Source organism: Heterocephalus glaber, unplaced genomic scaffold (assembly GCF_053883595.1).
Source record: "Heterocephalus glaber isolate CG9 unplaced genomic scaffold, H.glaber_assembly_v1.0 deba00000678, whole genome shotgun sequence".
In the NCBI taxonomy this organism is placed as follows: Eukaryota; Metazoa; Chordata; class Mammalia; order Rodentia; family Bathyergidae; genus Heterocephalus; species Heterocephalus glaber.
Genome location: NW_028258157.1, coordinates 2,166,631 through 2,183,386, shown reverse-complemented (window position 1 = coordinate 2,183,386; position 16,756 = coordinate 2,166,631). Strand labels below are relative to the sequence as shown.

At 43.0% G+C, this 16,756-nt stretch overlaps 1 protein-coding gene across 3 annotated transcripts in view; it reads left to right on the top strand.

Moving 5' to 3' along the window:
- The window catches only part of Sema3a (semaphorin 3A), a 453,595-nt gene that overhangs the window by 308,526 nt on the left and 128,313 nt on the right, over positions 1 to 16,756 (top strand). For all 3 annotated transcript variants that reach the window (XM_087206759.1, XM_087206760.1, XM_004839772.4), the window contains exons 4-5: positions 6 to 163; positions 3,674 to 3,736. In XM_087206759.1, coding sequence (XP_087062885.1) covers positions 6 to 163; positions 3,674 to 3,736 — 221 coding nt within the window. The remainder of the gene's footprint in view (positions 1 to 5; positions 164 to 3,673; positions 3,737 to 16,756) is intronic.

Below are 16,756 nucleotides of genomic sequence, written 5' to 3'. Positions count from 1 at the left end.
TGCAGAGATGCTGGAGTCGCACAGCGTGATCACCTTCCACGGCCTGGCCAACAGCTCCAGCTACCACACGTTCCTGCTCGACGAGGAGAGGGGCAGGCTGTATGTCGGAGCAAAGGATCACATTTTCTCCTTCAACCTGGTCAACATCAAGGACTTCCAGAAGGTATCTTTGTGCTAACATATGCTGTAGTACTTAGTACTTCTAATATAGACTGTTGCACTTTGAAAAGCCTCGTGTTATATAGATTCTCTAGCTATCTGAAATCATAACAAATTATAGAAAATTGTTCTAAATTAATATTTTATCTTTTCCAATGGAAATGCAATTAATGACAATAACAAACCAATAGGTTCCATAAGCAACAAAAATCAAAGGGCAGACTACAATGCTCTCAATGAGCCTCATAAGAAACACTAACTGTAGCTTAGCCTTCCATAATTCTACAATTATTCCTGCACAACAGTGTACCCTTGAGCTGTCATAGGCCATCATGACTGCCTCAGGCACTGTGTATATCTGTGTATAAACCCATCTCTGTATTGCTGTCAAATGCAGGGCTCATCACAGTTAGCCACGGGCCTGAGGGATGCGCTCTGTGAGTCACTCTCAGTGCTGGTGTATTCTCTGTGTCCATCTCAGGCCACAGCAGCAGAGTGGAACCGCTGGGCAGAGGTCATCTGGCCCAGAAAACTGAAAGTATTTGCTACCTTGCCTTATAAATGAAAAGCTTGTCAACCTCACCTAGAAGATGAGCTTTTGAGATGACAGGTTTCTGCAAATGTGGTCATTGAGACATCAGCCAACGAAGGTCTTGTCCTTGTTTCTCAGAGTGTTTCTGGCTTTTTTCATGCACAAGCTATCGAGTTTGGAATAAGCACGGACTAACACATTAGAAGAAATTTGCTACGTCTACTTGCCACACCCCTAGTCAGGCATCTGTGCAGTTTTGTCTCATCTCACTCCCTGTAGAGCAAAGGTCTCCATGTAGTAGCTTCCATGGGAATCACTGCACCACGACCTTTTTAGAACACACGCCTGTCCTCGTCCACCTACACTACTGTTACTTTGCAACATGCGGCTTTCAAAGTGGTGTGTGCCTGCCTCAGCCTCTCCTAAATGCTAACATGCTGTGTGATAACTTTTTGAAAAGTGACTAACTTGTACAAGGTTTTGTTCTAGCTACAGAATTTTGCTTTGGGGCTAAAATAAAGTTATATTCTAAGTTAAAATAAAGTAATAAATAAGTCAAAGACAAAATAAGGTCATATTCAAAGTTAATGTCTATGTTTAATAGGGTGTAGCATTCTGACTACTTCTGTTATCCAAACATTAAAATTCTGACCATACCCATAACAGTTTTACTTCAATATACAATCACATGAAATGCAATGTATTTATAATATATTTATTTTCCTGATTTTTCAATCTGATTTCTAACCTCAGGTGATGCCTATAAATGCCTAAGATGCCTAAGATAATTGTATTATTGGCTTTTCTGAAATTAGGAAAATATTGGTTTTAAGAGTATTGTGAAAATATCACAAATAAGTTTTTTTTAGGTTATTGTTTAACATTTTTAAGTTATTGTTTTAGCAAAGGGAATTCATTTTTATAGAGTGAATAAGAAATTTGGTTGGTTCAGAGAAATATAATATTTTAATTTTAGGAAATTATGTTAGTTAAAATTTTCAGTATCATTTTATCATTTTGTAAAGTGTGTTTTCATACCTTTCATATGTAGGAAGATAGAGAGACAGTATGTGAACATATATCACCTCAGACTATATGTTTATTGTGTTTAATATTTATCTTCTGAAGAACATGAATCTAAAGTATTGAATGGTTTCTAAAACCAAAATATATATAATCCCACTATTTTGTAATTAGGAAAATCCCAGAGCTGTGTGTACAACCAGCCTGAGCACTCAGATATCACAGTACATGTGTCCTCTGCCAACTAGACTCATAATACATATATTTGAGTTAATGAATTAATTAAAAGGTCAGTGATTCACCCACTGTCAGTGTCCTTGTTACAACACTTGCCTTTGAGTTAGTATTATTCCAATCCTAGAAGGTACATTTCTAAGTCTAAAGCAGCCTATGAAAAGCAGAATATTTAATTTTAAAGTAGAGCACACTGTTTGAAAGTGGAGTCTTGTGAGGCCTTCATGTTTATTAAAGAAGGGGGTAGAGGGGGTGGAAGTGAACTAGAGTCCCTAGTTCAATCCCCTGGGAATCCGTGTCCGCTCCTCCTCCATGTACCCTGGGAGGGAACAGGTCTCCAGCTCTCCAGAGCCCCAGGACACAGCTGCTCCAAGAGTCAGGGTGATTTTAACTTTCAGGATGATACATTTACGGTTCCTGAATGATTTTAGTAAGTGACTACTTTGTAAAATCTTTGAGGAATAAGTGACAGTTTTAATTTAAACATACAGACATACGTGAAGAAAAGCACATAAAAACAGAATACAGAAATTAAGATCTTAATGGTAAAAGCAAATGCATTCTAAATAATGTTTGGGCTTTTATAACTGTGACACAGGTTAACATGCATTTATTATGCCATAATATACTAGCTCATTGTCACCCAAATTCTTGTTTCCAAATGTGCAGTGTTTCGGGGTGTAGTTCCCCAGACTGAGTCCCACAGCCCGTGCCCAAGTCCCCAACTGTGGATACTGGACCATCTGGAGATCCCGGATGAACGGCTATCAGTCACTTCAAGGCTAAAAACTTTCCTGCAGATGTAATGGGTTAACTGCCACTGTCTTGGGATTTTTCCTTTGCATATGGCATTTTCCCCTCAAATTAATTTCACTAGAAGAGAAAGCTGAATAAAAGAACGATAAATTTTTCTGCCCAATGCAGTTAGTACCAATAGCATTGGTCAGGGGCTCCAGAAAACTTCAGATTGAAACGTAGATAGCAGTGGGGCCATTGCTGCCACGAGAAATGTGTCCACACCTCCAGGACACAGTGAGGGACCCCTGGGCTCCTGGGCCACTGACCTCATATTCACAAAATGTGGAAAACCTTGAAGGGACGAAGACCAAATATTAGGGGCAAAAGCATAAACAATTACCCCTCAAATCGTCTAAATTTACTCCAGGGTGGGAGTGTGATTTCTACCCTTATTTTTCAAAATAGGAAGAATAATAATGATGCAGTTCCACTCCTAATATTTTTTAAAAGTCTCCTTTGGAGAGTAGGTTTTTCCAACCCTTTCAGTGTCATTCTATCATCTCATCCTGAGATTTGGATCCCAGAAATTGGCCGAGAGCATCTCGGTATGAAAATTTCAAAATCACTCTCTCATGATAAATATGAATTTAGAAAACAATCAAGTGTGTCTGCTGATGGCTTCACCTCTTCTGTAATAACCACGACCCCAAGACAAGCTCCCCTCCCCTCCGATCCGAGGTGTTGTCCCCGCCTACAGCGCTCCATCTGTGGACTGTGCGTTTCTCTCACTGGGGTCTCCTCTCAGCAGAGGACGGGTGGAAGGGGAGTGACGGGAGAAGTGAACAGCAGTGAGCTCAGGCACCACCAGACAGCCTGAGCCAGCCAAAGGCTCCCGCCGCACGATGTCTGCGGAACTTCCTTACCTGTCGGCCCAGGACTGTGCACCTTGGAGCGCTCAGCTGACCGATGTCTCTTTTCCATCCCTAGATCGTGTGGCCAGTGTCGTACAGCAGAAGAGATGAGTGCAAATGGGCCGGGAAGGACACCCTGGTAAGCACCAGCTGCCACAGTACTCGAGTAATTCCTTAAGCAGTTTTTCACTCTGCCATTCATTGTTAAACATCCTATTAACCCTCGTACTTCACTTGGGAGACTGATCTTCTCGGGGCATAAAACAACGCTATTCAGCTCTGGAAGCCCTGTCAGTCCCTGCTTCTGTAACAAACAGAAGGCGTGTTTTCCGGAACTAAATTTGTTAGTAAGTTAAGAGGGCACTGGACTGAGATATACCCAAATACCTGCACGTGAAAAATCGTTGTAATTAATAGATAAAATAACTGGCGGGATTTCTGAAACCATAAATGCGTGCTGCATATATTTTATCAATATTTGGGAACGCCCAAAATGCAAAGAATTAATTTTCAAAGTTTTGTCTGTCGGAAGCAGTGGCCTTTGGAAGAAACGGACGTGTGCTGCCCCAAACGAAGCATGAGCCTGTGCCTGTGTGTGCAGATAGACAGGTGTCCTCCAGGGACAGCCTGACTGATTTGGAGCAGCTGCTGAGACTGATGTTTATACTCCTGGGTTTAGAGGGGTCTGAGTTCGTGGGAAGTGTTTGCCCCTGTCTAGCAGCAGCGGGCCACAGCTGAAGGAAGGTACAGCAGGGAGAGCAGGGCACAGGTTGGTGGCTGCCTCAATTCACCCACATGTTAACAAGCAATAAATGCATCCTTGAGCATTCCCTGATGAGCACAGGCGTCATGGTACAAGTTCCTCCTGGCACTGGCGAGACTGGAGGAGGCAGGCCAGGCGGGTAGGCCGCTCCAGTCTGGGGACTGGGACACAGAGATCTGCAGCCCGCAGGCTGTCCTATTACCACTAACAAATTATGTTAGAAGTGTTCAGGGCAATAACTGAGGGAGGCTGAAGGGGCTGTTTCACCTGTGTATAGCTGTTACTTTCAAGAACACAAGCTTGCCCATTTTCATGAGTTTAAATGGTGAAGAAAAACTTGTAACTGTTGAGAAATGTTCCTGTCCCGGTCCTATGAAAGTGTACATAGAACTTTGTAAATGTAGTTTTAACCTCAGGTGGGTATGGTTACTCCCATTTTCTCAATCAGAAAATAAAATAAAATAATTCAGAATTTCGCTGAAAATCTTTTCATTAAAATTTGGTCATATTCTGGGCACCGAGCTGTACGCAGAGATAGTTTCTGTGCCTGTCAGTTGGGCTGTTGGGCCTGGCCGTGCCCACTAGCAGGCAGAGGGAAAGCGGAGGGCAGTTTGCAAAGGTCTCACACTTTTGGGCTCATCAAGAATGTGAGCCGAAATAGCAACTGGGCCCTAGAACGCCTGTGAAGTTCAAAGACATGAGCAAAACTGTTAAAACAATGTGATAGTAAGTATTAACCATGCTAATGATAAAATATTAACCACTACCCTAATTAATCTTTTCAAAAAACAACCAATTAAAGTAGCATAAGAAAATATTTAGGCTTTGATGTTCTTTTCCATGCATTAAATCAATTCAGTGGTGTTTTTATTTCATTAATTCTAATGAAGTTTACTTAAAATCCACAATTGAGTTGATGTAATGCAGAATGTAAAGGAATACAAAGCACAAATATCTTCTCATGCTACACTAATTGGCCGAATTTTGAAACAATTAATTAGACTAATGTCATATCATTAAATTACCCAAAATATACCTACCTGCACCATAGTGGGTGGGACATGATCTATGTGATGCCGAAGTTTTCATTACAAGTTGCCATGACATGGTCAGGTACCATTAGTACCAGCAAATGCCACGTGTCCCACTTCCTTGTAATTGATGCTCATCAAATCCTGAGTATTTTCAAATAGCCCGGCAAGCACAGTACAGTTGATCCTCTTATGAAGTAGCCCTGAAATCCTGATCGTGGTGCCCATGGGCTCTGTAGAGTCAGGAGCTCACTGCAGCTGCTGAATTCACTGCGTCTGGGCCAGCAATACAACCCTCAGTGTTCAGGACAGAGGAGCAGGAGGAGGGGCAGGAGGAGGAGGAGGAATATGAGGAGGTGGAGGGGGAAAGAGAGAGAGACACAGAGAGAGAGTGCCATGCTTCCATAAAAGAGAAGGATGCAGTGAGAGGAATAATTTTGAAAATCACACAAACACAAAAGAAATCTGTTTCTTAGTGACTGAATAATCTGATGCAATCATGAAATCTAGTATCCTTATACTTGGCTTTGTTCCCTTAATATTGCTTTACACTGACCTATCATTGAAGATATATTTTAATGCATTAACAACACATTATTAAAATTTATTTTACATATTAGGCAACCTCATTCAAGTCTTATATCAGTGTATGTATTCCCTGCATTTTAATAAGATTCCTGGCATCCTTTGGTTAGTTTGGGACTTGAACTTACAGACCTATATTTGTCCATTTCTTTTTCTATATATGAGTTTAGAAATAGTGATGAGGTGACTTCCTGGGATTTGTAGCATTTCTTCCTTGATAATCACAAGAAAATAAATATCGCTATTACTTTTAACAATGATTTAAATGACCAGTTTCCAAGAGAGATGGAAGGGAAAGAGTTTCCTTCTTCCAACGCCTGACCTGCGAGTGGCCATGGGTAACTGGAGGGAAAGCTTTGGGCCTCTTGCATAAACAGTTGTCAGCCAGGATCCATGGACAATCGCTGCTCCCAGGAGCCCTTGGGCTGCTGGAAACCACAAGAATGAGGCGCAAGTGGATTCTGCAGACACCAGGGCTCCAACAAAGAATTGTATCAAAGTGAGAACGGATCTGGACATTCACAGGAAATGAGTCCCCGGTTCCTACGGGATCTTCCTGGGCTCTAGGAGGGCTGACCTTCCCTGGGGGTTCTTCTGAAACTCCTCTGGAAAACACATGGCTCTGGCCAGGTCATCCTGGAAGGAGCTGTGTGCCCAGAGCTCAGCTCAGAGACAAGGGAAGAACAGGAAAAGGAGCAGAGCCACTGGCCAATTTACATAGGCAGAGAGGGGACGTCCTCTGGGGTGAGGGCACCACTTCCAGCCTGGGGCCTGGACAAGCCACGGACTGCCCCCCACAGCTCTAGTGTCAACGCATAGAAAGAACACCACGCCCAAAGTGCGCTCTCCCCAGTAGCCCAGGCAGTTGGGAAGACCCAGCCTGCCCTTGCTCTGTGTCAGACGTATGCACTGGTGCAGCAGCTGGAATTTGGGCGACGCCCCACGAAGAATGCACTTTACAGTAAAGGCAGAATGGCAGCACGGGTATGCTCAACATACTACACAGGACGCAGGGTGTTCTTGGCTATGATGTCGTTATGTGTGTGCGTGTCTGTGCACGTATGCCATACACACTCTCACTTGTGTGGAGGAGGTGTGGACGTATGCACTAGGAAAGGCATTTCTGGCAACAGTCATCTCAACTGAGTTTTTCTCCTACAGAAGTGACCATCCAGGATACAAAACAGAGCCTGTAAAACACATTGTGGGGGCTACGGGTTCTAAGCCGCACTAGGGCTATAACATTTCTATCATTAGATAATAAAGCCCTCATCGACTTTTGCACTGCTGTTACTTAAGTTAACTGATAAAACACATAAGAGTAGTAAGGATAGATGCAACCCAGATACCTGTATCCTCACTGCTGCTCTGCTCTTGCTTTTTATATTTTCCTAGGGCTTAAAACCCACTTTGTTGCTCACAAGAGCATTCCTATTGATGGATTAACTCCCTTGACCCTGTTTTGCAAATGAAAACTGAATCCACCACTAAGCTGGTAGAAGAATCTGTTTTGAATTAGTCCCTCTCTGGCTCTTCTTTGTTTATCCTGCTAAACCGGCTCTCTGCACTGAGTTTCAATAAAACCAAATGGCAACCGTATGACTGCTAGAAATATTTTGAACATCATTGGAAATCAGAATTTCAGCCATCTGAGAAGAACAAAAAAAAGCAGATTCTCATAACAGTCCCCCCCCCCCCGCCCGATGCATTGCTAACCATGGTACCCTGCACACACCTTATCTTTGGCTGTTTGGGAATTCTGAGGGAGTTCTGTTGTGTCCTCAGCAGTTACTCACCTTCAATGAGATGATAATGGTGACACATCTGTCACATGCACACAGCTCAAACTGCAGGGCCCGAGCAACAAGGAGGACTGCCCTGCAACGCAACAGAGAATGCAGGATGAGCGGGAATCTCAGGCTGTGGCTCATTCCAGGATGCAGGCATCAACCGTGCATTTCATTTACCTTTGGAAAGGTTGAAGTTGCCATCAACCTTCAATTTTAAAATGTTACTGCAGGCGTTTTATTTTATGTTGTAGTTATTTATTTATTTACTTTCGGTTTTTTTGAGACAAGTTCTTGCTCTATAGCCCAGGCTGGCCTGGAACTCACAGCAATCCTCCTGCTTCACCCTCCCAAGTGCTGCTCTACCTAGAAGCTGTGGATTATATCTTAAGGCTGTTTATTAGTAAGGAGCCCTGGAAAATGGAGTGTTCGGTGAACCCTCAGGCAGTGGAGACTGCTCTCCTTGGGTCCCCAGCAGGGAGGGGACAGCTCCCTCAGGACTGGAAGCCCCAGCCGCCCTCCTTCTTAGAGCAGTTCCTCTTGGTGAAGCAACTCCCCAGGCGAGGTGTCCCATGGACACCGCGGGAAACGTGCTGGCATCTAGAATCGACCTCTATTGTCCTTTATCTCTACCCGGACCACACGCTCTCCCTCAACACCAGGAAACCCGGGGACTTAATTCCTCCCTTACAAGTCAGGTGAATATCACAGAGCCTGAGGGTTCCTGACATTCCTGAGGACACTGGTTATCATTTTTATGGCTCTTCTAGTTCCTCTCATGATTGCCAGCTATGGCCGGTTAGTCCCTGTGAACAGGCTCCATGGAATCAGATAGCACTTTAGAGAGAACGGATTGTGGATGAAGATGGCAAAACCTTATTCAGCCTCGCAGACAACAGTCTAGCTTTTCACACTTGCCAGTGTGCATTTGCGCTCGGGGCTGAGTTTGGCTGAGCTGGATGAATGATTGTCATCAATTGAGCATTCAGTATGACAACAATGATGCAGATGCCCAGGCAGAGCCTGCCCTGTACCTGTACCTGATAGAGATCCAAACTCATTTCTTCCACTATTAGTTCATGAGATGACTCACACTGAGTTCTTCCTTCTTTTCAAAGTAACTAAATGAACCAGTTTTGTGTAGTGGGTAGAAGGGTAAATGAATGGTAAATGAAACCTTGCCATTACATTTATTTTAGAAACTAAATTATATTCAGTTTTCAAATTCACATGTTTTACCAATGGAGCAAAAGAGGACAGTATTTCTGGGGTCTGGAATTGATGGGAACATGAAGGACTGAGTCTCGGGCACACACATTTTTGGTGTTCGTTCAGGTTTAGGGATTAAAATTTACAGGTACTTTAATTTTCACTTTCAAAGCAAGACTAATAGTAGTGTTAGTATGTGAAATACAGGTACTTTACAAAAATTTTAAGAGGGTTTGAGGACTCTGTTCCATTTTCATTAGAAATGCCAATTGTGTTCTTAAGTGGCTGACATGAGAGTCGCACCATTGGTATTGGTTAAAAAATGACGTCGTAATTCCCCCATGCGTCTGTGCAGACTCAAAGCCCCTGAGTGGCTCCCAGGGCAGGTGCATTAGTGGAGCTCTCCAGCTCCCTGGAAAGGCTTTCTGCAGCGCCTTCTGCCTTCATACTGAGCGCTGCTCCGAAGTCCACTGACGTCTAAGTTCTCACAATAGGCAGTGGCCTTCTGCTTCTTTCTACTCTCAATAATCTTCACAAATATCCTCTATTCCTACCTGCTGTGACTGTTTTTTATTTTTTTCAGAAGAGTAGCAACAAAAAAGTTATCATCTTACTTCCCCAAATCACCATGAATCTTTCCCGAGTTCTTCCTCTCTTCTCTCCTCTCCCCGCCTCCCCTCACCTCTTCTCTCTCTCTCTCTTCCTCTCTCTGTTTTTTCAGAAGTGGTAAGGAGCATGGGATGCAAAAATTATGCTACCACTATAGGCTGGATACTCTATTCAGAGATAGAACATTAACTTTATTAGCAGAACGATCTTGAAGCTTCTCATTACATTCAAATTAGGTGTTAAATATTTTAAACATTTTTAGTGTAGCATGTGCAATACATAGTATTGGATAGAGGCTATAGTTGTGCATATAGCTGTATGCATGTTCCATACATGTTCAGTGCTAAAATATACATTTTCAAAACTGTGCTTTAAATGATATGAATTTAATAGAGTTTATGATTCTAGAATTCAGTGTTCACTTAAAAAGGAGGGCCCTCTGTACTTGGAAATACATAAAGTTATTAACTAATGGCCTTGAGTGTGCAGTGCTTAACCTATGTCACATGCACGTTGCCTTTGGATATTTCACTGAGGGGCTGTAAGACACAGTTAGCGCTGGACAGACCAGATTCCCAGCTGGAAGAGAGGACTGCAGGCTGGGATCAGACCTCATGCAGCTGAGGAAGTGGTGACTGGATCCTTGGAAGCTGAGGCCCAACACAGGTCACAGCCCAGAGCTCTGGCATCAGGACAGAAAGTTGGGCATGGCTGGGAGAGAGAGGATTGGGCAGGACCTCCACTCTCCCATCCTTTCTACCTCCTCTGGGTCAATCGTGTGAACCACAGAACCTGGCAGCTCGAGACCAGGTCATGCAGAAGCTGGGAAAAGAGATCTGGGGGCTGGGGGAGCCCTGTGGCCGGGCTACCCAGGTGGCCCGCACGTCAGAGCTGCAGAGTTCGGAGCGGAGCTCAGTTTGGGGCTCCCAAAGCTCCTGCAAATTTCTTTTGCAACCACCCCTAGCCAACCCACAGAAAATCAGAATTCTAGGAAATGTAATTCTAGCTCATTTTTAGCTGAGAGGGTGCAGTTCTTCCTTACTGAGAAACAGCTTCTGTACTTACTGTTGGACTGAGATAATGAATCCTGACACCTACCACTTTGACAACTACCTTGATTATTGCTGGGCATGGTCACACTGGCCTTTAATCCAGGCACTTGGGAGGCTGAGGCAGGAAGACTGTGAGTCTCGGGCAGCTTGGTTACACAGGGAGACCCTGTCTCACAAAAACAGCAACAAAGGTGACAATAAAAAAAAGTTGCTATTATTTGTAGCTCTTATCAGTTGGAAGACTGGAATTCCATAAAAATCCTAATTTTTTAAAAAAATGTAATTTTTCTTTGTTACAGAAATGAGCACCGATACACATTCCAAACCAATTGTATTAAACCCACCTCTGTTTACACCCCTGGATGAGTTTATATTCTCCTTACTGTGTCACTGGAAGAAATGCATAATTCGTGATTAAGTTCTTGGCCAATATGTGGCAGGGCAGGGTATGTGAGCTGGCATGAGAATTGAGCGGTCGTGAAAGTATTCCAATCATTAGCAGTGATTACTTTAAGAAAAGATAATCAGATACTTGACCAATAAGTGCTGCACATCACACTGAGCGCTTTCATGAATGTATCATTAATCCCACTTGTAGTGCAGGCCCTGAGACTTGGGGACCCTGAGCAGCTTTCTGATGGTCAACAGGTGTGACAGACACCTGAAATGCTGGCTAGTGTGTGACTGGCGTCAAAGCCCTGACTAAGGCAACTAATGGATTCCATGTTAGTTCTATTTTACCCTAATAACTTCACTCCCACTGACCGGTGTGTTTTTCTTAACTTATTTGAGAATATATTTTACTTTAGAGTAACATATTTACTAAAATTTAAAATGAATAAATTTTAAAGTTCCAAAGCTCCAAGTTTTAACTGTATTTAAAAATTATTTCTAGACATTGATTTGTGCGTCACATATTCGTACATGCACACAGGGAAGCACGGACACTCAGGAAAGTTATTCTTCATTTGAAGAGATAGTTTATGAAAACACGCCAGAACAAATGAAAGTTGTGAAATTTCCTGTTAAATCCCATGAGAAGATTGCCAGGCCTTGCACTGTTTCACGGAACAGCACTGCCCACGTTAGGAACCCTGTACAAGTCTCAGCAGGCGCTGTGACGCCTGGGCCACCCCGCACCACCATGTCCTCGGCATTCACTTGAATTCTCCGGAGCTGCCACTGAAAGCACACGGCAGGCCAAGCGACACAAGAGCTGGAAATTTACACGTGGACCGGGTGGGAGGCGGGGGCGAGCGACCACAGGTGGCTCCTGTCTTGGCTACAGGTGACAGCCACCTCAGCATCCTCAGGGCCTTGGCTCCTGTGCCCCATCTGGGCTGCACCGGGTCTCCCCTCAGGGTCCTTTCTGAGGAGCTGGTTCCTCAGAGCCAGTCCGCAGGCACGGGCACACTCCAGAGTGACGGGATGCAGCTCACAGCACGTCCCACGCCGGGCTCCACAGCTCTGTGGCATTTGGCTCATTCCAACACTTTTGATGTGGTAAAAACTCTTTCTTTCGTAGGGTTTTGTTTTTTAAGTTCCTTAGAAGGCGAATGAATGTTAAGCTCTTAAAAAGGGGGGAAAATACAAAAAGGAAGAGGAAAGAAAGGGGAAGAATGGAGAGGAAAGGACAGGGAAAAGACGGCAAACATGGAATATCATGAGTGCATGGGTAAGTCTGGCGCATCACTATCTGCTTCACAAGTACCTAACTTCTGTCGGGGTTTCTTTCCATTCAGTACAAGTTGTGTGAAGAGAACAGTTTCTATCATTAATTGTATAGCGCATTTTAATTTTTTATGCTGACCCATGCAGACAGTAGAAGGGGGTGTGCGTGAATGACAGCGAGCATTCCTCTAAGTTTTGGCTTCATTTTTTCTCTCCTTCCTCAGGTGGTAAAAGACGCAACGCACTTGTCTCATTTGAGTGATGCATTTGCTTGTGATAAAGTCATACATGTTTGTATTAAATATGCAGTATAATTCAGTTCACTCTTAATCTCTAGATTGTGACTCCTCCTACTTTATGTAAATCAATGACAGTTGCTTTGACTCAGTTGATATGAGCACTGAGAACTCAGCATTTTGAGTAAAATCGGAAATCGAATATAAACACTTTTGACACTACTAAAGTTTTCCTGTGTCTTAGTTACTTCTCTCTTGCTGGGTCAAATAAGTGACCCCCACAACTTGAGGAAGGAGAGGTTGTTTTATTAGTTCTCAATTCACTCCAGCGTTGTTTGGCTCCAAGGCAGGATGGCACCGTGGAAGCGCTGGCGGAGGAGAGCTGCTCAGGGCAAGGAAGGCAGGAAGTGGGGTTGGGGAAGCTATGCAGGGAGATGGACCCTTCTGGGTCTTGCCTCTCATGGGGCCTCTCCCGACCAGACCCCACCTCAGAGCAGCAGTCAGTGATAAGCCCCATAACCCAGCCACCTCCCCGGAGAGCCACCTGTGCGTACACAAGGCCCTTGGGAGACATCTGGACATAAACTGTAACATCCTGATTTCATAAGAAAACTATTTAGGCACACTTCATGTAATGGTTTACAGTTATCTGCACTCATTGGAATGAGGCGAAGAAAGCTTATGTTATTAACTTATAATGGACTTTAATCAAATGGCAGTTAATGGTACAAAGATGTCATTTAATTAGACTGATGATGATTTCATCTAAAAGAGAACATGACTGTAAATAGACATGTAAGTTCTTGCAGTCCACATGGAGCTCTGAAGTGAAGCTGTTCGGAGTTCCTTTGAGGAGTGGAAGGGGGCAGCAGAATGGCATCGGTCAGCATTTGCTAGTATCAGGGTCTACCTTGCCAACCTGTGTATGATGGTTTCAACCACATTTGAAGGTTTTAAGTAATTTGAAAGAAAAAATGTTTTTAAAATCTTAAGCAATGTTTCTACAACTTCAAAATAGTCAATCTAGGGTTGAAAAAGTAGTCAAATTGAGCACTTAACTGAAATGAGTATTTAAGTAAAATTACCTAAGAACCTTGAACAGAGAGTTGTCATTTATTCTATTATATCATTCAAGCCATTTTAACACTTATTTTCCAGTTCTCACAGCTTTAATGGTGATAGATTGAAATCAATATGCATATGCATCTATACTTAAATAACTACCTCTGAAATAACCCTAATGTTATTGTCTTCATTGAATCAATATTTCTTAATCTCTGAAATGAACAACAAAAAAAGCATTAAGGTGGAAAGGTATACTGGTTTTATTATTCTATCATCATCAGTGGTGAAGGTAAAAATGCCTCCCAAAGGACAGGGCAGCTTATTTACCATTTTAAAAGGTAGTTTGTAAAAAATCCTAAATCACAAATCCAACAATACGATAATTAGAACATGTTTGTATGTTAGTTGTATTAGATACGCCTGTTAGCCTGTTAGAAGGTGAGATTTCTGATATCTTTTAGTAGTTGCTAAAGTATTCGGATGACATCGTGGATGATCAGAATGTAACCACACAATGTAAAAAGAAAAAAGGACAAACGGCTATTGCCAGATAAGGATGGAACAACTTAAGGAGCGGGAGGGATAAAGTGAGTGGCAGCAACAATCTCAGGGATTACAGCTTTGGCACGAAAAGTCCAGTGTTCAGCTAGCTTGCCAAATAAATTGACCAGAGAGTAAGTGAGTCAACAGATTAACTTCAGGAATTAAGCTTATTAATGGATTTCCATGCACAAATGTATCCACTCCTCAAGAGACAAGAGGTTTCCTATGCTTTGGCGGGCACTACAGATATATTAAAACATTTCCACCTCAAGTACTAAGGAAAGAGGTTGTTTTTGTTTTGTTTTGTTTTGTTTTGCTCTTTGTGGATGAATTCTCACTGACCTGAGGCAGTGCTGTTCAATACTCATTCCTTTTGGGCTCTTTTATCTTTGAACCAGAACAAGTTTGATTTAATCATGAACTGAACGTATTTGAGTAAAGATCCTTTATGTTCCCAGTTTCTCTCTCTTTCCCCCTTCCCTGTTGAGAGTAACATTTCATTCCTCCATCCATAGGTGAAAGACGTGGGAGGAGGTCATTGTTTGTAGAAAATGCCATTATCGGAAGTTAAAAACAGCTCGGTTCTGTTGTGATTTCCATGCATGGAGCAGTTGTGTTGACAGATGGGTGGATTTTATTTTTGTAGCCACGCGGGAGAAGTCTGTGCTCCACAGTCTACTCAGTGCGACATAACCCTAATGTTTGTTTTTTATCACTCTGAGAATTTGGCTCCTACATCCTCTTCAGAGAATAGATACTTCATTTAAGTTTCTTTTATCAAACTAATATTTTTACTCATATTTTCTCTATCCATTTGATCTGAAAAGATTAGAAAACCTTTAAAAATTACGTGTAAAGGGTTTATCAGTAAAGATCATGAATCACTGCTCCTTAGGTGCAGCCTTTGAAGTGACTGGTTTATCACTGCCTTTACTTTTATTCTAAACTAATAACTTGTAATGCTGCTGACCCAGAGTACATTTCAGTAAAATCAGAGGTCAGTAGGTTTGCCTGACTCCTGGGAAGCCGACTTGTGGCTAAACTCCTCTGTGTGTATCAACTCAAATTCCAGAAAAGATCAGGCCTTGAGGAATGAATTCATTTTGAACTGATTACACTGTCTTTATTACACTGTAAATCCGCCAGTGCTGAGGAAAACGGTGCTGTAGCTTAATGCCAAGGAGTGCATTATATTCTGAGTTTGAAGAAACGTCACAGTTCACGAGAAGGTCAGGAACGCTCGTCTTCCGTCTCCCCTGAGCAGAAACGTGTGAAGTGTTTCCTTTTTCTGCCACACTTCCTTCTTTTTTAGAATGTCCAAGTTGCTTCCAAATAAAATGAATATCCTGTTTTGGAACACTCAAAAATGTTGGCAGCTGGGAGCTGGGGAGGAAGGCGAGTGAAGGACAGCACTGACACTTTCTGTAGCTTTCTCTCAAGAACAAACCCTTGCTAACATGTCTTTCCAGATAGGGCTTTTTCTCTGTCAATTCTTTTCATTCTCTGTCCTCCTCCACTGTTGTGGCTGATTCTTCTCCTAGCTGTTTTAACCAATTTTGCAATTATTTCCTTGCATTCTTTTGTTTGTTTTCAATCATCTTTTCCCCTGTAAGCCCAAGAAATTTCTCCTCATTCTATTGGCATCAACCTGCACTTTCAGAATAATCTTGAGGCTGCCCCTGGGCATAGCAACTATACAAACCACTGCCAGTTGGGGCAGCTCAGTGGGGAGGAAGGAGCCCGCAGGCCCTGGGCCAGCAGGGAGGGTCCAGGCTTTGTAGGCAGATAGACGTCTTGTTACTGGCCTCTCCTGGGAGCCCTGTGCCAGGTTTCACAGCGATAGTCCTGCGATTGATTTCCTGACAGGGCCTCTGCAGAATGCTTGTCTAGGATGGCCAGTCCCTTTTAACAGTTAATAGAGAACAAGCTGCAATTTTGACATTCAGTGTGGTCCAATTCTGTGACTCTCAAGAGCTGGAAGAGTTTTTCTTGCATTAATTATTATCTGCCTGTTTACTTGAAAGGACAGAATTAGTCACTGATCAATTGCTAATGAGCCATCCAACCTATAAGAAATAAGGAGCCCACCGGGGATTTAGCTCAGTGGTTTCACTGCCTGCTGTGCAAACACAAGGACCCGAGTTCGATCCCCGGTACCAAAAAGAGAAAAATAAATAAATAAATAAATAAATAAAAATTAAGAAATAAGGAGCCCGATAGACTCCATAATGTTCAATTGTTACCCATTGCCAAGGTGGCATGAGTTCTCCTGTGGGCTCATTAATATTTCTGCTCGTGAGGTTTTTCTCTTCTTTGATGTAGAGAATGACAGTGTGTTCTTACATCTCTAGGAGCCACTCAGGTCATAGCGATGGAAACAGAGAATTTGGGTTCGTGTGTAGAGACACATGCCTGTCTTCAAAGGCAGGGCAGACAGGCTGAAGCCCTGTTCTTTTCTAAAATGAACAAGCCGTCCATCTGGGCCTGCCACTATTATTTATTAGAAAGTGCATTTGCTTCCCAGTGCATACACAGCCAGTGTCTGGGCGCTGGCATATGGCACTGGGATTCATTACTTGTCATCTTGGATACTCTAGCATTGAGTCCA